We start from the raw sequence: 22,570 nt of genomic DNA on the forward strand, positions 1-22,570 counted from the left end.
CTCCCCTTGTTCTATGCGCATCTTGCAACAGGGGATTTTATTAGCATGAGCAATTCCTGAGCTCTGGGCGCAGTACTGCACCTAAGATTTCAGATTAAAACTGCAGAGTGGAAGGAAAGGGGGGCCTTTCCTGCCTCCCCACTTCCAGCTACTGTCTGAAGATTGGAGAAGAGACCCTCTTAAGAGTATTACAGGGGTGGGCAGGGGAAGGACTAGACCATGTGAAAAATGAACACAATATTTTAGCTGCCATTCATTCATTTCCAGCTTTGTATTCTTGTTTTTTTAAAAAAAGTACACTAAACATTCCGTTGTTGCCCCCATAACCTAGGCTGAAGGTGCTATTTAGCTCCTAGCTTTCATATCTCAGTTTCTAACACTGTTCTCCCCCCCCCCCCCAAAAAAAACCAGTTCTATGAGGGCTGAATGCCCAGCACCCATTGAATGTTGAGTGTCAGTTGGGAAGAACAGAAAAGTGCAGTGAGGGGGTTGGGGAGAGGAGAAGTTTTATCTCTTGCTTCTTCTTCACAATTTTTAGAGTCCTAGAGGAAGAGGAGTTGGCTGGCTGGCAGGGACTCTGGACAGGGGCACTCCTACTAAGTGGAAGAGAAAATAACTCTACAAATGGAAGGGTCCAGGTCTTGTGTGTATATGGGACCTGCCTCCTGCAACAATAATGTTCAGAGAGCCAGCCTTTTCAGGATACCATAAGCTTCAAGGAACTCGAACATATCAATTCCTTCCTTCCGCCTCTTCCACTGTTTTCTGTTTTTGTTTTCCAGCTGATAATCAGTATTTTGTGACTCATGGAAGCCGCTCAGCAGGCTTGGTCTTCACTGGGTTGCGGGAGGCACTGAGATTTTGCTCTTTTGCATACCATGGGGCTCACTTAAGCGTGCTGAGGCCTCCCCTTGTCCTGTGGCTACTCGAGTTTTCTGTTAAGAGAAAATGATGCAATTTCCATGTACTGGTGGTCCTAGTAACATGAGAATTAGATTGTAGCTAGAAAGGTGGTGGGTATATGTCCTCTTCCCATTCTCAAAGTAAAAACCAGGTATTTGCTGTGGTGGATATAAGTCCCGATGTACCTTTCAGCATATTTGAGTATCTTCAGGAAAGTTTTTTTTTAAAAAAAGCAGCGGTGTAATTGTGCATGCTTTTGAGCGATTAAGCCCCATTCTCTTGTCCTCTTCAGATGGAATAGAACAACAGAGTATTCATCACTATGCCTAGGAGCAAACTCCTAGGGGCCGAGGACTACATCCGCAAGCTCCTTTAGTACCCTTGGGTGCAGCTCATCAGGCCCTGGAGATTTGAATTCATTTAAAGTAGCTAGGTGTTCCCTTACCACATCTTTTCCTATCTTGGGCTGCAACTCCCTCCTTGCATCGTTTATTCTGTTATCACCAGGTTGGACACTGCTTTCCTTTTTGGGGAAGACAGTCACAAAGTAGGTGTTGCGCAGTTCCACCTTCTCTCTGTCACCCAACAGCATTTCTCGATCTTCCCCATGCAGAGGACTACTCCTTGCTCGTTTTTCCTCTAGCTTTGAACATAGCCAAATAAACCTTTGAAAGTTATATTTAACCTTTCTTGCAAGCCTGAGCTCATTTTGAGCTTTGGCCTGCCTGACCTCCCTGCAGCTGTTGGCTATTCATATATACTCTTCCTTTGTGATTTCCCCTTTCCTCCATTTATTATACAAGTCTTCCTTAAATCTCAGCTCATCTGTAAGCTCCTTATGCAGCCACACCAGGTTCTTTAGAAGCCTCCCACTTCTCTCTCTTGTTGGAATTGTTTGTATTTGTGCCTTCGGTATTCCCTTCGAAACTCCCATCCATTTTGGACTCCTGTCTATCTGAATTTTTCTGGCCATGGGATCTCACCCAATAGTTGCTTAAGCTTTTTGAAATCAGCTTTCTTAGAGTCCAGAGTGCATGTCTGACTACACCCAGCCTTCCCTTGCCTCTGTATCACAAAACTCAAGAGGACATGATCACTTCCTCCCAAAGTTCCCAGTACTTCCACTTTGTCAATCAGTTCCTCCCTGTTGCATTCTTGGCAGAGTTTGAGTTCCAACAGGCACCGGGGTAGCTGAAGTCTCCCATGACTACCATTTTTCTCCTTTTTGGATGTTCAGTAATCAGCTCTAGGAAGGCATCATCCAAATCGTCAGTCTGGCTTGGTGGTCTATAGCAGACACCCACAGTAAGGTCACTGCTTCTCCTACAGTTTTTACCCATATACTTTCAATTTCCCTTCTGTGCTCAGGTCATGGATCTCTTCACAAGTGTACACATCCTTTACATATTATTCTGCTCCTCTTCCCTTCCTGTTTGGTCTATTCATTTGAATAGGTTACACCCCTCAATTTTTACATTCAATGCATGAGTCTCATCCCATCAGCTTTCAGTAATGCCTATTAGGTAATATTTGCTATCCTGTGTATGAGGCAGGGAGAGGTGTATTTAGGGATGCCATGAGGCTGCAAATTCAAACCTGTCCTGTGTTTACTGCAGTCAACACTGTTTCTCTTCCACTACAGTTTGGCTTCTGCTAAAACTTACGTTATTCATCTGACTATCCACTAAAATAATTCATTACATTTCAGGGGAAACATAATAATAATAATAATAATAATAATAATAATAATAATGCCGGTGCCAATGCTGAAAATAACATTTGTGGACTAAAAACCCCCCTGACATTAGCGAATATGACTTGCATTCACTTGCTTGATTTCCGTTCCTGACTTTGGGCAAGCACATAATTTGCGGCAACTCCTAACTCCTATCTCTGTTTCCAGTGGAATTCTCCAACATCCCTAGGTGTATCCCCTCAAAAATATTTTCCCATTTGCAGCTCCATTGTACTGGTCTGATACTGAGAAAATGAAATTGCATATCTGCTTTAGCAGCAAAGCATTCAGAATAGGAATAGAACTAAAGGCTGCAAAAAGAGATGTTATCTGCATTTCTGGATCAGGGCTTAGGAAAAGATGAAAAGATGGGGAGGATTCTCCAGACCCACTCTTCACAGGGGACGAAACATTTGCTTTGGTCTGAAAGGAGGAGCCTGGAACAGTTTTTCACTGATGGATTATATCTGGCAGGCAAAACCCCTGCTAAATTTCCCCTCTTCTTCTTAAGTTGGAAGAGGAAACTCTCTAATAAAAGTCTGGTCTGAGGCTGTAGGGGGCATTAGCTTGTGTTGTTTTGGACTGAACACTCTCCCCAAAGACCTGTTCAAGTTAATGTCATAAAGCTATGATCTCAAAAGGGATTTTTCTTTCCACTTCTAAGCATTCAGAGATACACTAGTGTTTTTTCTCAAGCTGGAGAGAATTAAAATGATCTTCTCCAAAATGCTTCGTAGTTAATAAAACCCTCACCACCACCACCCCAAATGATAGTGTTGGAATTTTGTGCTCTTTCATATTTTGATTATTTCATCAGGACTTTCAGCTGCTGGTACAACATTTCCCTACCAACCGGGACATAGCCAAATAAAAAGTTACTGTCCGGTATTTTCAGTTTTGTAGTTGCTGTTGCATATGCACAGTTCAAACATGGCGAATTCTACTTTGCCTTTATTATAATAAAATATACCTTCTCTAAGGGATGGTAGGTTGCACTTACATGACAGTAATTGGAAGTGGTATAAACATGGAAAACATCAATGAAACATTGTTGTTTTTATTAAGCAGCTAATTTGAATGTTCTGAGCACATTTATAATAAAACTGTTTTTCATGCATACAATTATGTAAGCTTACCAGGACCCCTTTCATCTCCACTATTAAATAGAGGAATTAATTACAGCGAAATCAACTAATTATTCAAGACTAGGCTGGAAGCTTTTTCAAATATGCTTTAGGTGAAATAATGGGAATACCTTAGGGCCTTTCTAGCTTTAGGATTTAGAGTCCTATTAAGGATATGCTAGCTTTTTGCACACAAAACTATATCCTCTGATATAGACATCTCCTGCCCACAGTTGGAGCTGAGAGGAGTATCAAAAGCAGCTGTGAGAATAACATTGGGAGGGTGCCTGCTGCTCAAAAGTTAAAATAAAAAGTTTTATTTTTAAATATCCACTGGGCACTTGGGCCTATCTAATGCAATGATTTAGATCTCACTCTAGATCCACTAAGTGTTAGTGGAGTATGGGATGCCAGGTTCTCCCCAAATTTTCTGAAAACAGTAAATGTGGGATTTGATCAATGGATTCAGCAAGGCTGAAGAAGAAGAAGAAGTCAAGTAAGCATTATCTGGAGACTGGCTGAGAGAGGCGCCAGCAAAGAACTAAACAGGTGATGCAAAAGTCATTATCCTGGCAAAAGCTGACACATCAGGACATTCGGTGTCCTGATTCCCTCCCACAGCTGTGTGTTAGTTAGCAAAAGAAAATAGGAGAGTTGGGGGGGGGGGATTTGTCAGGGTTTATGTCACCGCAGGAAAAAATGTTCTTTTTGCATGAGGTTTGGGTTACGTTTTTAGGAAGAGTTTTTGGGAAGAAGGAGGTTGGGGCCAATGCCATGCAAGTTGTGTGGAAGAGACACAGAAATGGCATTTGGGCTGTCTTTGAATCCAGTGCTGCGCTGCTGTCGAAGTGCGCCACTCTTGAGACGTGTTGCCCCAAACCCTCGCTCTTTATCCAGACTCAAATATGTGCAAATAGACCATATCTCATAAAGACACCACAGCCTCTGCTGCTCCTCATTTTTCCCAAAAGGAACACATGGTTAAGTGCCAAGACCCCGGGAATCTTGTATTGCTCGGCAGAAATTGGAGTGGCCTTTAAAAATACATCGCAAGTGGGATCTGCAGCAAAATGTTGCAGAAGGCAAGCTCTCCTATTTGGGGCTCTGGCCAAGCTGGACCCAGAAACTGCAAGTGAGCAGGGTGGGTAGCAGCAGTGTGTTGTAACCCCTGTGCTGCAAGGTGTGGTGGTACTGGAAGAGCCCCACCACCTCCAGTAATCCAGTGTGATGCAGGAGAGGAGCAGTGCCACATCCTTAAGTTGAAGCAGGGCATTGGTCCAGCAGGGTCATCTGAGAGCACCCTGTCATGCTCTCTCTTTCTGTTTCAAAGTCTTCCCCTTCAGCCCTTGAAGTTGAGGAGTCTGAAACTAGGGTCATGGCACAGCGGTGCCTGCTTGGCAGTGGAACTCTGTTGAGATAGAGAAGGGGTCAGCAAGGTTTTACCTGCCTGGGCTGGTCAAGTCCCATGGAGATCTCTCCATGGGCCGGATTGTGCACGTGTGTTTTCTGGCACCTGAGCATGTGTGTTTTCTGGCACCTGAGCATGTGCAGATGCATTTTCCTCCGCCGCACCGGTTTAGCGCAGCATGCGGGGACTCGCCAAGCGGGCGGCTCGGTTTGGGGGCAGCTCATGAGCCGGTTAAACTGCCCACGTGGGCCGCTTATTGAGGTGGGGAGCCCAAGGCGGGCAGCAGCAGTGCCCTGCAGGAGCGCGCGCACACACACACACACCCCCCCGCAGGGGAAAAATGCTGCCAGCTCAGAGCTCTCTTCGCTGCCCTGTCCCCATCCCAGCAAACAGCAGTGGAAGGCCACCACAACTGTCCCACCTGTTTCACATGCCACTGCAGCCTTGAACTGAATCCTTGCATGCTTTTCAGGCATCTCTCCATGAGGAAAAGGTGGTCGTCTTTTTTTTTGGGGGGGGGGGGAATGGAAGACAGATACCTTTTTGTTTTCCACCGGCTTGCTGTCTCCCAAAGACTTTCCTGTGCTATGATATATATATATAGTACTAGAAATGGTCACAAATTGCTATACAGTGGTACCTCGGGTTAAGAACTTAATTCGTTCTGGAGGTCTGTTCTTAACCTGAAACTGTTCCTAACCTGAGGTACCACTTTAGCTAATGGGGCCTCCTGCTGTCACCGCGCCGCCGGCATGCAATTTCTGTTCTCATTCTGAAGCAAAGTTCTTAACCCGAGGTACTATTTCTGGGTTAGCAGAGTCTGTAACCTGAAGCATATGTAACCTGAAGCGTATGTAACCCGAGGTACTACTGTATTGTTGGAAGGTCTGTGGAGTGAAAAAGAGAAAAGGTTCCCTTTTCACTTATCTTGCTCCTCTATAGGGCAGGGATGCTCAACCCTCTCCAGAATGCCTGCCGTAAACTGTAAGAGTCTTAGGTTTGTACCTTCAGAAAGTTCACAGGACATTGTTTTCTTTCTTTTTTTTGTAGACAAACAAAACTTTTCTTTCTTTCTTAATTTAAAACTTCCATATGTATGCATACCTGGAGAGTCCCCCAAGTATATTGGGACTAGTACCTTGTTTGTTGATTTTAACTTCCAAACTGATAGTGAACTTAGATGGCTGTGTTTCTGCAGGAGCGAATGGTGGTGATATATAGGGAAAATATAAAGCACTGTGACTTTCAGCAAAAGCGACACTGAGCACATAATTATGCAGTGCTCTGCACAACTGCACAAAGACACAAATTTGTCCTCTAAACTTCCTTCCTTCCTTGATAAGCTGTATAATACCCAATGTACCTTTAACTCCTGTGAGAGAGATTTGCAGCAGAATTGTTTCCTATCACCATAAGTCTCCCTTAATAATTTAAGCCTTTAATCTTTTACAGTATTTCTCTGTCCCTGTGCAGTCATCTGTAGAGTTGCTATCCATACAACCTGGCTTCACTAATAAAAATGTAATTTCTTAGAAAAATTGCATGGGCTAAAAAGTGGTAGTATAGTTTAACCTATACTAAATTAAGCCATGGTCTATTGGAGAGCCGTTAGAACTTAGGGGGTTTGTTGTGATCATGCAGAATGTGTCAACCAGAGATTTTTACGTCATAAAGTATTATCTTAATCATGAATATGTACTTTCTGGTTCTCTTTAAAGACAGGCTTCCTGATCACTTGCCATAATCACTCATTTTTTTCAGGAAGCTTTGGGTGGGTGGGAGTTAAGAGCTTTCAGGAATATATCATTGGAAGAAGACATTATCCTCTATGCATTTTATAGTTAAAATAGTTTTAATGCATTAAGTGTTTGTATGGTTCATACTCACTTTTCTCAAAAGAAATCTATACTTCTCTGAAAATAGCTGGCTAAGCTTTGGGGCTGATCAATATGGAGCAACATTTCAGAGGTATTTGATATTCACCATGTTAGTGACTTTTGATTTCACAGCTGCCTTTGGAATTCATATAGGGATAAAAATAACCTGATTATTTTTCTCTCTCTTTCTTTCTCTTCCCCTCTACCCTTTTGAAATTGCAGGTTTAAGATTTTTACGAGCTCTTAGGCTGATACAGTTCTCAGAAATTTTGCAGTTTCTGAATATCCTTAAAACAAGGTAAGACATTAATGTATTTTCCCTTAACCTTTTGCACAGTGATTAATTTCACAGTTTCTCAGGGCACCGAAAGGACAAGGTTTAGACTCCTGTCTAATTATCAAATATGAACAAAAGTTATGCTTAAATTTCTTCAGCTGCTGCTATTCAGGTAATGGCTAGTTAATTGCTTTATCTGAGAGTCATCCTTTCTCTACTTCACAGAAAATCCAGGGATTTACAAGACAGTCCTATGCATGTTTACTCAGAAGGGCCTTACTTTCAGGTAAACGTGCATAGGATTGAATCATGAATAAATGTGGCAATTAACTGCTCTTGCAGTTTTTTCACTCAGTTTCACAGCTAGTTCTGCCTTGCCAAACTTAATACTGAATGGCATTCATTCATTGATTCGATTTAATTGTTTGGTGCACTTTTACATTTGTAGAGCGCAGTTCAAAGCAAACATAGCTTAAAAGCAGTGTGGCATCACCCCTCTTTCCACATTTTCAAGGACCATTTTGTTTGTTAGATAAACCAACAGTGCAGTCTTACTCCGAATGTCCCAAGGAGAGATTTATGGAACCTTGAGAGTAGGTTAGAACTAGGTGAAGGGTGATACCCATTTGTTGCAGCCCAGTCATGCAACAGCCATTCTGCTTCATTAACACGGCACAACAAGCCTTGTGCTTGTGGTAGATGTTGCACAGGAACGATTATTATTAACTGGTAGCAGTTGAGCCTCTGTGCTTATGCTTGCAGAAGTGTTGGCATTCAGACTTCTTGCACTGATTTAACAATGGGTCTCACCCTAAATTAGTTGAACTTAGGTTCCCACTGGGAATTTATTCATGACTTAAATCCCACTGAGGTGCAAATAACTTAGTCCGGTTCCAGCCCTGTGTGCTTGTTGAAACAATATTTGCCTCTGAATTATAATGACAAACATACTTTCCCATTTGATTCTGGAGTAGATGGTTTCTCAGAGCTCTAAATATCTTAGTCTCTCCTATGTTTGTCTTAAAAGCCCTTACTGCACAACAAGTCTGACAGCAAGATTAAAACCTAGAGATTGTCTTTGTACCTTTAAATTCCCTGATACAGTTGGAGAATTCACACCTTCCTCTAGCCACTTCTTCTCGTTTCGTCTGTCCTGTCCTCTGCCTATTTGTAACATACCTAGAGTGCTGCTCCTAGAAGGGAATAATAATAATAATAATAATTTAAATTATTTAAAACCCGCCCATTTGAATATATAAAAAAGCAACAAAACACCAAACATTAAAAACTTCCCCAAAGAGGACTGCCTTCAGATGTCTTCTAAAAGTCAGATAGTTGTTTATTTCCTTGACATTGAACGGGAGGGCATTCCCCAGGCTGGGTGCCACTACCAAGAAGGCCCTCTGCCTGGTTCCCAGTAGCTTCACTTCTTGCAGTGAGGGAACTGCAGAAGGCCCTCTGAGCTGGACCTCAGTGTCCGGGCTGAACGATAGGGGTCGCTCCTGCAAGTATACTGGGCCAAGGCCTTTAGCAGACAAATGGACATTGGGCAGGGCAGAGAGATGGAAATAGCTGCAGTTGCTAAGTTTACCACTCCAGCAGGGATTTAAAACTGTAGTAATGATTTTCAGAGTGCAACCCAGTGCTTTTTCCGTCCTTGGAATTTTCTCTCCATTTCATAAGTTCATTAGTAACAATGAATGGGTGCCCATGGCATGTACAAGCTTGGGCAAACTTGGCAGTTTCATAGTTTCTGCTTGGTTTACTAAATAGAAGTAAAATAGGCATGCTAAATTAGATCACTCCCTAAGGCTGCATTCTTTTTTGGTCAATCTGATGTGGGTGAAGGTAGAGGGTGGAGCCAGATGCAAACATAGGTGGAGCAATGTATGCAAATTTTACTTTTGTCCAGTAGGCAAGATTCTACACACAATCACACTCTCTCTATCCTTGCATCCAGAAATAAAAAAACAACAGGAGTCAGTAGTACAAGGAGTGGCCTGAAGAGAGAGGATGTGGTCTGGGAAAAGTCCCGAGAGCCAAGTAGAGGCCAGAAGGGTCAGATTTCACCCTTTGCCTCAGGTTCCCCACCCCTGCTACAAACAGTGTGCTTCTAAGGAGAAGATTTTGCCCCTAGTTGCCACCTATTATGTCTCCAGTGAAGGGAGCAGATCCTCTAATGAAGACAGTCAGGTTCCTATGAGAGGTGGTGATCCCTTTAGATAACTTGGGTTTTTGGCCAGGGTGGCGCTGTGGGTTAAACCACAGAGCCTAGGACTTGCTGATCAGAAGGTCAGCGATTTGAATCCCCACAACGGGGTGAGCTCCCGTTGCTCGGTCCCTGCTCCTTCCACCCTAGCAGTTCGAAAGCACGTCAAAGTGCAAGTAGATAAATAGGTACCACTCCGGCGGGAAGGTAAATGGCATTTCTGTGCGCTGCTCTGGTTCGCCAGAAGCAGCCAACAAAGCAAGTTGAGCGCCGCAACCCCAGAATCGGTCACGACTGGACCTAATGGTCAGGGGTCCCTTTACCTTTAGGCTGGAAGCCATATTGTAGTTTGCAGTTGACATAAAGCTATTTCTCTAGCATTTCAAAGTAATATAATAATCCATCCCAATCCTACCCTCCTCAAATAATTAAATAATCTAGGTATTGTACTTTTGCCAAATAACAAGCATGTAGGTGTGTCTTAAAGTGTATCAGTTTTGTTTTTGAATAAGAGAAGACTTCCCTCCATTTTTGGAAAAAAGGAAGGGGGGTCCACTGATAAGTTATGTAATAATGATTCTCCTCCCCCAAGTCCTCTAAGAACCAAACAGTGGAGCATAAGAATTTTAATGCAAAAGTGGCATTCAACTAAGTTTACTAAGAGTAGGCTTACTAAAATTCATTAACATAGCTACCTTAAGTCCATAAATTTTCATAGGTCCACACTGTGTGAAACCTAATTGAATATTACCCTATATTTCTAACGTATTAGTGACCCTATATTTCTAACGTAGCTCTGTTCGGTTTCTTTTCTTCATAGTAAAGGGACATAAAAATTAGGACGTATCTAGTTGATCAGTCCTGTTAGCCCCTGCTTTTGACAGCAGTTACAATCTGATGTGGGGAGGCAGATGGAACCTAAAATAAAAACCTGAGAACACAGCGCAACAGCAGTGCACGCACACATCCTGGACAGTGTAATGACACGAGGACATGAAATTGTGCTGCGCTAGGGGTTGCCAGTGTGATGCCCACAGGCAGGCAGGCACCCCAGATGCTCCCACTGGTTCCCACCAGGCACCTTGCCCACTGAAAGTAGATTCAGAAGAAGCATTCTGTTGCAGGCAATTGAATAGGTTGCAGCACGCGCACAACTGTGATGTGTGCATAGTGCAAATGGTTTGCAAATGTTCCCACCAGCCCAAAAAGGTTGGTGGCCCCCTTAAACCACACACTATGGAAGGGGAGAAGGAATGTCGCTTGGGGCCTTCTGTTTTCAACTATATCTGCCTGTCCCTTATCCTAGGGCGATTCCACCCATCAGGAACTGCTCTAAGGTGACACACTGAAAAGTGCAAAACTTGGTGACATTTCTCCCCCTGCCCAAATTCCTGGACTCTTAAAGTGACTGAATAATTGACTTTTAAATAAAACCATTGATTGACTTCATATAGAAAAGTGTGTTTTGATCGTGGCTGATGTAACTGAAGAGAGAGGGGCCTCATTTCCTGGGATGCCTTTTTCTCCTGTGGCTTCTCCTCCTCTTCGCTTGCACTTCAGATCACTCTTCACAAGACACTGTTTTGTAGTGTGTAGAGCCAAAGAGAGACGCTGTGTGCATCCAGTCTATTGAAGGATTGCTGGGGCAAACAAATTTATTTCCTACAATCAGTGCAGGGGCCATTCATATTACTCTGTTGCTTAGAAAATCAGTTAAGCAAATCATTAAGCAAAGAGGGGGGAGACATATTATCAGCTGGTCTTTAGAATTCATGTAATTATTTTAAACATTCCCCCCCCATGCTCAGATATTTCTTTAACAGATCCTTCAGGTGCCTTGCTGTTGCTAGGGCTGGATGAACCTGTCAGTTGCAGGTTCTCACAGACTGCATTCACAGAGCAGTTTACAGGTGTTCCCCACTTGTGTAGGGGTTCCATTCCTGCCACCACGTGTGTCATTGGGACACACGTGAGTGGGGATTCCCCTGTTCTACCCCGCCCCCTTTTGGCGCCAAAAGCAGCACTCGGGTTGGCTGGAGTGTGCGTGCGTTGTTAAGGGGAGTTTAAGGACTGCCAGCTGAGCACTTGAGGCCAGAGACTCCCCTCAAAGCCCCTCTTAACGGGGAACCCTGATATCACCGTCGCACAGGGGGTGAGTCACCACTTCACCCCCTTATTGATAGTCAGACTAAAAGATTTCACCTAAAGCCTAAAACTGCCACCCGCAACATGCGGTCTCGCCACCCAGACTACCTACAGCTGAAAAAGCACCCCCCAGGAGCTTCAGGGCCCTAGAGAGGGCATTCCCTGTTAATGTCTTATATTTTTGCTTTCACATCATGTACTAGGCAGAGGGCCTTCTTGGTAGTGGCGCCCGCCCTGTGGAACGCCCTCCCATCAGATGTCAAAGAAATAAACAACTATCTGACATTTAGAAGACATCTCCTGTTTAGGGAGACCCAGCCAGATGGGCAGGGTATAAATAAATAATAATAATAATAATTATTATTATTATTATTATTATTATTATTAGTGTTGGTGCTGACCTTTAAAGCCCTAAACTGCCTCGGTCCTGTATACGTGAAGGAGTGTCTCCACCCCCATCATCCAGCCCGGACACTGAGGGCCGAGGGCCTTCTGGCGGTTCCCTCAATGTGAGAAGTGAGGTTACAGGGAACAAGGCAGAGGGCCTTCTCGGTAGTGGCACCTGCCCTGTGGAACGCCCTCCCAGCAGATGGCAAGGCAATAAACAACTATTTTACTTTTAAAAGACAACTGAAGGCAGCACTCTTTAGGGAAGTTTTTAATGTCTGATGCTGTATTGTTTTTAATCGGTTGGAAGCTGCCCCGAATGGCTGGGGAAACCCAGCCAGATGGGAGGGGTATAAATAATAAAATAATGATGATGATGATGATGATGATGATGATGATGATGTAGTAGTAGTAGTAGTAGTAGTAGTAGTAGTAGTAGTAGTAGTAGTAAAAAGCCATTTCTGGAAATATAGTGGAAGTTCAGTGCTTGTTTCCATGTTAATTGCTTCGGGGGGGGGGGGGGATCCATTTGCCACCCTATTCACCCAGAAAATCGTGAATATAAAGTGATGGAATGTGGAGCAGTAGACAACCATATAGTTCTTTCCTGCTATTTTTGTGGGTGAATCATAGTGATACAGAAGGACATGTGTGCAGAAAGCATGAGGGCATGCCAGTGATGTTTATGCTTGTGGCATACCACGCTCAATGTTTTGAATTAAATTTAGTGCAACATGGCAACATACTGATCACAGAGCCACAGTTCCATCACACAACAGATACTACAGTGTGAAAGGAACATACAGTGGTACCTCGGTTTTCGAACACCTCTGTAGTCAAACGTTTCGTAACTAGAACGCCGAAAACTCGGAAGTAAGTGCCTTGGTTTTCGAATGCACCTCAGAAGTCGAACAGGAAACACAGCTTCCATTTTGAGTTTTCTGTATTGAGGCTTGTGTTTTGAGGCTTCCATTTCTGGTTTTTGGTTTTTGAATGTTTCGGAACTCAAACGGACTTCTGGAATGGATTATGTTCGAAAACCGAGGTACCACTGTAATAAAATTAGACAGAAGCTCTAGTATTATAATCAGGAAATTATAACACAATATTCCTCAGGTTAAAACGAACCCTCTGTTACTCATTGTTTCCATCGTTAAATCCAGTTATCCACCTTTTTGCAGCAGTTTCAATTAAAAAATAAATAAATCCTCATGAACATTTGCCAGCATTGTTGTGCAAATTACTCCTAGTAGGTAGTTTTAACTAATGCACACATTTTTTGCAATCAGTTTCCCCACTCATTATAATTTCTGTACGGTATTTCCACAATTATGTGCATTTTTATTTGCAGTTTCCACCAACAGATGCATGTTCATGCACGTTGGCTGCGTCACAACATTTGGGAAAGTGAAAATTTCAAAGTATAATTGTGTTTCAGTTTATATATATATAAATGTGGTGCATTCATTTTCTCATTGAAATGCAAACAAAATCAAATATCTCTCCCACCCTTACTTTCCCCCTACCTGGTCAGATAGCTAAGGTGACAGCATTAATCAGATTCCTTCCAGTAGCACCTTAAAGACCAACTAAGTTAGTTCTTGGTATGAGCTTTTGTGTGCATGCACACTTCTTCAGTATCTGAAGAAGCTCAGACCAACTAAGACCAACTAAGTTAGTTCTTGGTATGAGCTTTTGTGTGCATGCACACTTCTTCAGTATCTGAAGAAGCTCATACCAAGAACTAACTTAGTTGGTCTTAAAGACCAACTTAGTTGGTCTTTAAGGTGCTACTGGAAGGAATTTTTTTTTATTTTGACTATGGCAGACCAACACGGCTACCTATCTGTAACTAGCATTAATCAGCTGAGTGGTACAGGGAGGGAATGCAGAGGCTTAATCTGAATTCCCTACTCCCATTTTTGAATTGCTGATCGGTGTCTCACAGTACAGTCACTGGATCAGACTAGGATTCTTTTGTTCAGCAGTCATTTGCACGCAATTTATCATCCAGTGAAGGATATACATCTGTGGGTGCCTGCTTCAGTGTTCAAATGTCTTCTAGCTGGATCTCAGCAAGGAACAGTTGACACCATCCCAATAATTCACCCGGTGCTAGAAAGAACAAATCCATTACTTATTGGCACTTAAGACAGTCACCTCTGCAATTTCACCTAGTTGCGCAACTGTTTTTCAGGGGTTGTTGCCCCCCCCCCCAAAAAATCATGACGTATTAAACTGAATAACGTGAACAAATTTGAATTGATTATTTATGTCTCCTCGCTGCTGGTTTAAATGAGGTTTTTAGTACAACTTCAGGGGCTTAGACTGGACTCAGTCAGAATCAGAGATTGCACAGATGTCTCAAAGAGCTTAAAGAGCAGGGAAATGTTGGTGACTAATCCGTCCATCTATATTTAGAACCCTGACTGAAAAGAGAAAAGGCATCGACAGGCAGGAAACAGTTCTGCGTAAAACAGGACCTACACTGCACCAAAGTGAGCCATGAGAAGGATGCAAATATCTAAAGCATTAGGCTGGTTCACACACCTGTGCTCTTAATACGAACCACTGAAAAATCCATTGGTGGTTTTCGCATGTGTGAATGAGCCATTGGAGAACTTCCATATCACACCAGGGAGGGATTTTTTTGGTGGAATTCACTATACACATTTGTTAACTTTTCCACAGAATATAATGCAGCTCTGGGGGCCGCGGCTGGGCTCAAATGTTCATCACCCCAGCTTAACCAGTGGTCAGGGAAGATGGAATTTGTAATTCAACAGCATCCTTCTTCTTCTTCTTCCTCTTCTTCTTTATATACTGCCCTCAGGGAGTCTCAGGGAGGTTCACAGAATAAAATCAAAATATAAAACCACAAAATACATAATCAAAATAAAAACAACAACACCCCATCAAACAACAATAACACCACATTTAAAAAGGGGACTCAAGATAGAAGAACACTGAAGTAAAGGATGCTCAGCTGAAACATAAACTCTGAAAACATCTTGTTTGTTTCTGTCTCCCTCCCCCTTCCTTTCTTTAAACCAGTAATTCCATCAAGTTGGTGAATCTGTGCTCAATATTTATTAGCACGTGGCTGACAGCAGCTGGATTTATACATTTGGTAAGTATTTGGGTTGCTTTTTTAAGGAAAAAAAAACTTACTAGGGGATGTTCACATTGCTATTGCCATTTATGTGAAACTTAGCTTGCCCAGGCCAAAGCAGTGACATAAATATAGCTTAAAGAATTTTAAGAGGCATCAAGAAGCCATTTCACACTTTCTGTGATGGCTCAGGCTGTAAAGGAGAACTGTGTCGTCCCCCCCCCCCCACGTGTTGTGAGCATGTGCCAGTAATCCACAGCCATTTGAAGATTCCTGATACATACCTCCAGATATTTTCAGGAACCTCTTTCCTCTTGGTGAGAAAAGCTGCTTGGGAGGGGCAGAGGAAAGGATTAAACCTTCGCTCCCACCCTGCGGGTCCTCCCCCCTCTTGGAAGCCATTACTCATTTGCACAACATCAATTCATGGGGGGTGGGGTGGGAAGCCATCACAGAGCAACTAGTACTGTGCTGTTTGGTCCTAGAGGTTGAAATAATTGTATAATCACAGGAGTCTTTTACTGAGATTGCCATTAACAAAACGTAACCACTAGATGGTAGGGTTTCCTTAATAACAGCAAGAAGGGGAAAAAAATGTCACTGAAGGCAATGCATGAAAAAAACCACTGTGTTCTAACAAGCACTTTATATGTTACTAATATTTAAGAGAGAGGGAGAGAAAATATTTAAATGATACTTTAATTGTTATATAAATAATGCTTTAGTTTCTTCCTTAAGTCAGTGTTCAGCAATTCTTTTTGAGGCCAAGGCACAAATCACTTGAGGCACATTACTTTAACAAACATATTCCCTTGGTAAGGGCTAAATAAATCTCTTGAATCCTAACGCTCTGTTGAGTCATACATGGCTGAAACTCACATCTATGGAAACCTTTTCCAGCTAACAAGTTGGTGGGAATTGATTCATACGGACCATTTCCGTTCACTGAAACGCATCCCTGAGTGACAGTCGCTGAATCTTTGTTGCAGCAGTGGCCCGAATGTTTCAAATCCTTCTCTGCCTCTGCAGCCCCGGAAAATCAACACTTGCTACTGCTGTAGGTGATCAGAACTCTGGCAACGGCTCCCAGGACATGGGAGCTGCTGCCACCCTGTTCCTGCTCAGGAATTTGTGCAACTGCTCTGGTCAGTTGTGAGCAGCACAGTGGCCGATTATTATTGCACAGACAGATGGTGGACGCAGGTGTGCCAAAGTTTGCTATGGCTCGGGAAGCCCTGCAGCTCAGTGATAGAGCATTTGCCGTGTATGCGGAAGGTCTCAATTTCCGTCCACAGCATCTCCAGGTAGAGCTTGGAGGGGCCTCTGCCCGAAAAATTGGGGAGCTGTTGCCCATCAGTGTAAACAGCAATGAGCAGGATGGATTAATGGTCTGACTCAGTAATAAGGCAGCTTCCTATGGGAAAAAAGTGCTTTATATTGCAGTAATACCTTCCCCATGGGACGCGGGTGGCGCTGTGGGTAAAACCTCAGCGCCTAGGACTTGCCGATCGTCAGGTCGGCGGTTCGAATCCCCGTGGTGGGGTGCGCTCCCGTTGCTCGGTCCCAGCGCCTGCCAACCTAGCAGTTCGAAAGCACCCCCGGGTGCGAGTAGATAAATAGGGACTGCTTACTAGCGGGAAGGTAAACGGCGTTTCCGTGTGCTGCGCTGGCTCACCAGATGCAGCTTGTCATGCTGGCCACGTGACCCAGAAGTGTCTGCGGACAGCGCTGGCCCCCGACCTCTTAAGTGAGATGGGCGCACAACCCTAGAGTCGGACATGACTGGCCCGTACGGGCAGGGGTATCTTTACCTTTACCTTTAATACCTTCCCCAGTTGTCTTGTGCATTAGTCATTGTATTTCCATCCTGCCCTCCTCCAGAGTTTTGGGGGTAGGGCTTGAGCCTCTGTTTTATCCTTACAGGCATCCTGTGAGATCCTTTCGCCTTAGAAATAGGGATTGGCTCAAAGATATTCAGTGATCTTTGTGGCTGAATAGAGATTTGTGCCTGGGTCTCCCCAGTGTAAATCCAAAACCCACAACTGGTACACTTCCCTGCCTATACACACCGGTCCTGCTTTCTGAACGCCTGCTATGTGAAAATTCACTTATCCAAACTCAGGGAATTAGTACCCAAACCTCGCTATACACACACAGTGGATTCAGATATCTGGACAAACATTATTTTCTTTCCTCCTTGTTTGCCTTTTGCAGGTTGACTGAAGAACAGAGGGAGGAAGAAGAGAGGGGAGCAATCAGACAAATCAGAGGGTTGTTTTTTGCTTTGGGCGGCCAAAATTCCATAGTCGGAAACACATTAGAAATTTCCCCATAGGAATCAAGGGAATTTGTCAACTCATTATGCAAACACTTGCTTAACAAATGATTTCCAGGGAACACATTGTGTTCAGACAGCAGGGCCTGTGTATATGTAAAATCAGGGGAACACTCTTACAGTGTTCTACTGTCTTTATTTCATTCAACATCCCAACAGCCCCCTGTAATGCTGCTATTAATTGCTAGCTAGAAATAAAAGAATTTGCCTTCAGTCACCCAATGACTGCTTACCTTCATGCAACAAAGCTTTGTAAAGGGCTGTTCTGTTCTTCAGCCTTGTGGGCGTCTGTACACCTGAATCATTCATCTGCTGTTATTCTTTCATTGTAGGTGGAGAACTCAGGGGATCCATGGGAAAACTTCCAAAATAACCAAGCGCTTACATATTGGGAATGTGTTTATTTACTAATGGTTACTATGTCCACTGTTGGTTATGGAGATGTTTATGCAAAAACAACCCTTGGTCGCCTTTTCATGGTCTTCTTCATCCTCGGGGGACTGGTAAAATTCTTGTTATTTTCTGCTGGATTTTTTCTCCTTAGTGTAGTAATTATTATAAATTGATGAGTAACAACACATTCTTATTTTTAAATAATAATAATGTATGCACAATTATCGTTATGCAGAGCTGTTGACTTATAACTAAACTATGACTGCGGTGGTGTGCTTAAGATTATAATGCATGCAGGTACAGAAAGTCTCTCAGTATGAACTTTCCAGTTAGCGGTTACTGGCAGTGCATTAATTTGGTGATTATGATAGCAATAATGTTAACGTTAGCTGCGGTTTCAAGAACCCTCCCCACCCTCTGTGTTCCTTCCCAATATTCCAACAAACACTGTGGCTTAGGACCACCTTTAAAGAGCCGCTTGCCCGTTCCAGACAATGGCAAAACTGTGTTCTCTTTCATTTCGACACATGGCAACCATACAAGGAGTAACATGGTACTAACTCAGGCAGTCATTGCCAATTACCTAAGAGGAGTCAGTCAAGTATGTCTCTGCTGTGCTTGAGGAGCTGAGTAAGTACGCGCTGAACGGCGAGAAGGAAAATATTTGCAAAGATAGGTAGATGTACATATCTTGTATCTAATCAAATTGCCTCTTTATTTTTCTGTCAATGCTAAAGACAATGCGGCAACTGTTGCAATTTTTTGTCTTAAATTGTCTTAAACAGCACCCTTAGCATTAAGATTTTCATTCCTTAAGGTAAGTAACTTATCGACTTCAATCCACAATATATGTAATGTACATATATGCAGTCACTGAAGTATTTTTTAAAAACCTCTCACATATTTTTGTATATCTTGTATGCATCTCTTTCTTGGGGATGTTGCATCTGCTAAGTGCATTATAAATGCAGTATTTCATACTCATTTATTTCCAAAAGAGGTGCCATATTTGTGTGCCAAAAAATGAGGCCAAGTTCACTGGCAGCAGCTCTTAGAAGTATCCAGCCACAAGCAAAATGTTTGTTGGACAAAACATGGCAGATTCCATTCCCCACCATCACCCCCCTGCTTTTACATCTTTACATGTTCTTATCAACTTTTTTAAAAGACAAACTTTTAAAAATACGTTTTAGTTACATCTTGTTCATTCTCATGTGTGTGGAGGAAAGCCTCTGCTACCACCCTGTTTTCTTTGGTAATGGGGAGGAACCCCTCGTCTTTCTTTTATAAATTAGCACCATCAGCTTAGCAATAATACATATTTTGGTTCGTTTTGTCTTGGTGGTGGTTTTTGGTTTTTTTGGCGGTGTATAATGTTTGAATATCCCCGCTTGCCCCTTTTCAGAAAGTGTTAGCCATGCAGCTGCACTTTATCACTCAGATGCCACTCTGACCTCATTTTGCTCTTGGCTTCTTCTTCTTTTTGGTTTTTGTTTTGTGTGCCTTTCTCCCTCTTTTGACCATTTTCTTTAGTTGACCAGACATGCATTTCTTTTGAGACCCAACATTTATGTCAAAACTTATTTGTTTTAATTTTATGGGGGGAAAACCCCTTTTTAAAACCTTTTTGAAGGGGATAAAAACACCTTTTATAGATCTAAGTCTTTTGCATTTTCAGATCTTAAAGATGATATATCTTAAAATATTCATCATCCCCCTTTCTTTGGCCTCTCTTTTTAGTCTTTTCTTCTGTCTCCTATCTTCTTCCTTAGGCCATGTTTGCCAGCTACGTCCCTGAAATCATAGAGTTAATAGGAAACCGCAAGAAATATGGTGGTTCCTATAGTGCGGTTAGTGGAAGAAAGTAAGTATTCCAAGAGGCTCTGCTGCCTCTGGTGCAGTAGAACACTCTCTGCATGCCATTTTCTTTTTTTGTGCTTTTGTTTCACGCATGTAGGCAATGTTTGCGCGCTACGTGCCAGAAATTGCTGCTCTCATCCTTAACCGGAAGAAATACGGAGGGACTTTTAACTCAACCCGAGGCAGAAAGTAAGTCCAAAAAGAGACGAAGACCAGGTGTGCTTGTGTGACGTTAAAAGAACCTGCCATGGTGGTGACATCTGACTCACGGACACACCCTAATATGCACTCTCTGTCTGTCTCTCTCTCTCTCTCTCCCCCACGTGCCATTTTTGTGTGTGTGTCCTGTTGACATCAAATGTCGTTTCCTCCCTAAGTTGTCACACTGCATATTAAGAGACCTGGGCCATTCTAAGGTACAAGTCAAAGTGGTTTCCCCTGTTCTCTAAAGGAACTACTGGTAATACTAGAACTCAGTTAACACAGTCTGGAAGATGACCCTGCTATTATTAATTTGAAGTCAGCGTATAGGACTAAGATGTTTGTTGCGTCAAATATCTCCATGTCAGTGAGGGGTTACTTCTGTGGCTGCTTTTTTCTGAACACTCGCATCCAAGCTACTTGCATGGGGAACGTTGTAAGTGAACCAGCTCCCATGTTAATGTCACAAGAGACCATACGGGTTCATCTCCATTCAAGGCATTTGAGAAACTAGCTTACATTTTCTATCTCTCCCTGAAAATGTGTTTCATTGGTGATAGTGGGACATACCTAAATATTTTCAAGTGACTCTGACGTTGATGTTGAGATAACTCATGCCAAAAGTACTGTCAGATGCAGCCCTTCACTGATCTGATTTTCTGCTGATAATCTAATTTTTATTTTAGTTGGGTTTTTAAAATGACCCTTATTAACAACAAGCAGAGTTTCTGAAGATTTGTCAACAGTTCAGCCAGGAAACCAGATCACAACTTGTGTCCGTCTCCAAAACAGAATCAGTGTTATCTATAAATAGAGAATAAATACACATATAACATCAGCACTAAAGTCCCTTTTTGGGTGGCAGAAACATTTAATGATGTAATGATGTGAGTTCTACTAATTTTCAGAAATTAGTTGCACTAAATTCACATCTAAAAACTATTGGTTACCTTAAGCATACTATTAACAAGAATTTGCCTCAGAAAATCTGAACAGGGCCTTAACCTTTCCCAGTTGCACCCTATTGTATCTTCATTCAGTCTCCTTGATTCCTTTCGTCTTCAGTCCAGTATATATTCTGCCATTCCATAGCAAAAGATGGAAAGAGCTCGTCTGCTAACCCAACATTCAACTCACTAGTCAACAAACTAAATTCCCATTTGCTGTAGCAGATAGACCATAGAAAAGTGAACTTTCAAACTATTTCCTTTTAATGAACCTTGTTGCCGCTACTCTCAACCCACAACCCACATTTTCCCATTTTGTGGTGTCTTTTTGAGGGGGGCGGACAGGAGGTGAGAACTACTAGCTCTGTGTCGCTTTTTGATGTGATGTGAGCATGATGATATTGGATCCATCCCTCTTTGCCTCCACATCTGACAAACTCCAAAAGACCTATAATCTTATCCTAACTCATTCCAAACTAGTACTTATTTGCATTGTCTATGGCATTCCAGGATTTTGGAATGTCCTTCTTTAGATGCAATTTATTTAAATAGTTAAATACTGTGAGATTTTTCTCTTTCCTTTCCCTGTTGAAGCTCATGTGACGAGCCCAATCCATTGAAAAAATGTTGAATCCCAATGCTGTGAAGGAAGATTTCACAAGTACAAACCCTGTTAAATTCAGACATTATTTGAGCCCTGAAGTGCATGCTCACCAATTCTAAACATGAAATTTAGCTTTGGGATTGAAATGCCTCTGATAGGACTTAAAAACAGTAGGTAGAATCCTGCATGTCAGTTACAATAACTTCAGGCTGTTAATCAGAGACTGGGTTTTTGAATGCTCTGCTGAATTAAAACAAAAGCCTCCGCATGTGTAAAACAACATTTTCTATTACTATATAGAATTGTAGAATTGTTGAGTTGGAAGGACCCTGAGGGTCATCTAGTCCAACCTTCTGCAATGCAGAAATTTATTACATATTGGAAACATAGGAGAATATTCAGAAATACGACATTCCTTGCCTGCAATCTGTAGTAGTACAGGCCGGAATTCTATCACCTTATTCTGCACTATGAGAAGAAAAGCTATAAAGTCCAATGGAATGCCGTGAAAGGATTATTTCATTGGTTACTTTGAAGTCCAATTCATTTCAACAGGACTTAATCATTCTGAACGTCTCTTCCAGTGTGTTTTTGGTGTGTGTCTCACCTCTAATTTTTACAGGACTCGTTGACCCAGTTTGCTCATAATGCTAAGCCAAACTGTGGTTTAGGGCAAATGAGCAAACATAGGTTCCCAGAGACGGCGTCATGTCCTCTTTCTTCCTCCTATGGTCCTGCTGCTGCTGTGTTGCTGTAATGCAAGTTAGCCTTACGTTCAAACCTAGAGCCATTGTCTTTTCTTGCTGCAGACAAGTCATGAAGTTGTAGCCACAGGTTACATGGTTTGTCTGGGGGAGCTAAACCATGATTCCAGGTTCAGAAGTAATGCTAATCAAACCACGGTTTAGCTTACAGTAGCACCAGAGGAAGAACATAATGGTTGTGATCTTCTCCTTAGGAACCCACACATTCGCTTGCTCACACTAATGTGGTTTGGCTTAGTGTTACATGTGAAGAGGGCCAGTGTTAAAGGTTGAAGGTGTTTCATTTTTA

The 22,570-nt window shown here is 42.6% G+C and overlaps 1 protein-coding gene across 8 annotated transcripts in view; it reads left to right on the forward strand.

The window, feature by feature from the left end:
• The window catches only part of KCNMA1 (potassium calcium-activated channel subfamily M alpha 1), a 544,144-nt gene that overhangs the window by 327,256 nt on the left and 194,318 nt on the right, over window positions 1–22,570 (forward strand). For 7 of the 8 annotated variants that reach the window (XM_077930638.1, XM_028729135.2, XM_077930634.1 and 4 more), the window contains exons 6-9: window positions 7,270–7,345; window positions 15,120–15,195; window positions 17,845–18,015; window positions 19,678–19,769. In XM_077930638.1, the coding sequence (XP_077786764.1) occupies window positions 7,270–7,345; window positions 15,120–15,195; window positions 17,845–18,015; window positions 19,678–19,769 (415 nt within the window). Of the gene's footprint in view, window positions 1–7,269; window positions 7,346–15,119; window positions 15,196–17,844; window positions 18,016–19,677; window positions 19,770–19,862; window positions 19,955–22,570 lie in introns of all 8 variants that reach the window. The other variant, XM_028729148.2, reaches the window with a different exon arrangement.

Source organism: Podarcis muralis, chromosome 6 (genome assembly GCF_964188315.1).
Source record: "Podarcis muralis chromosome 6, rPodMur119.hap1.1, whole genome shotgun sequence".
Taxonomy (NCBI): Eukaryota; Metazoa; Chordata; class Lepidosauria; order Squamata; family Lacertidae; genus Podarcis; species Podarcis muralis.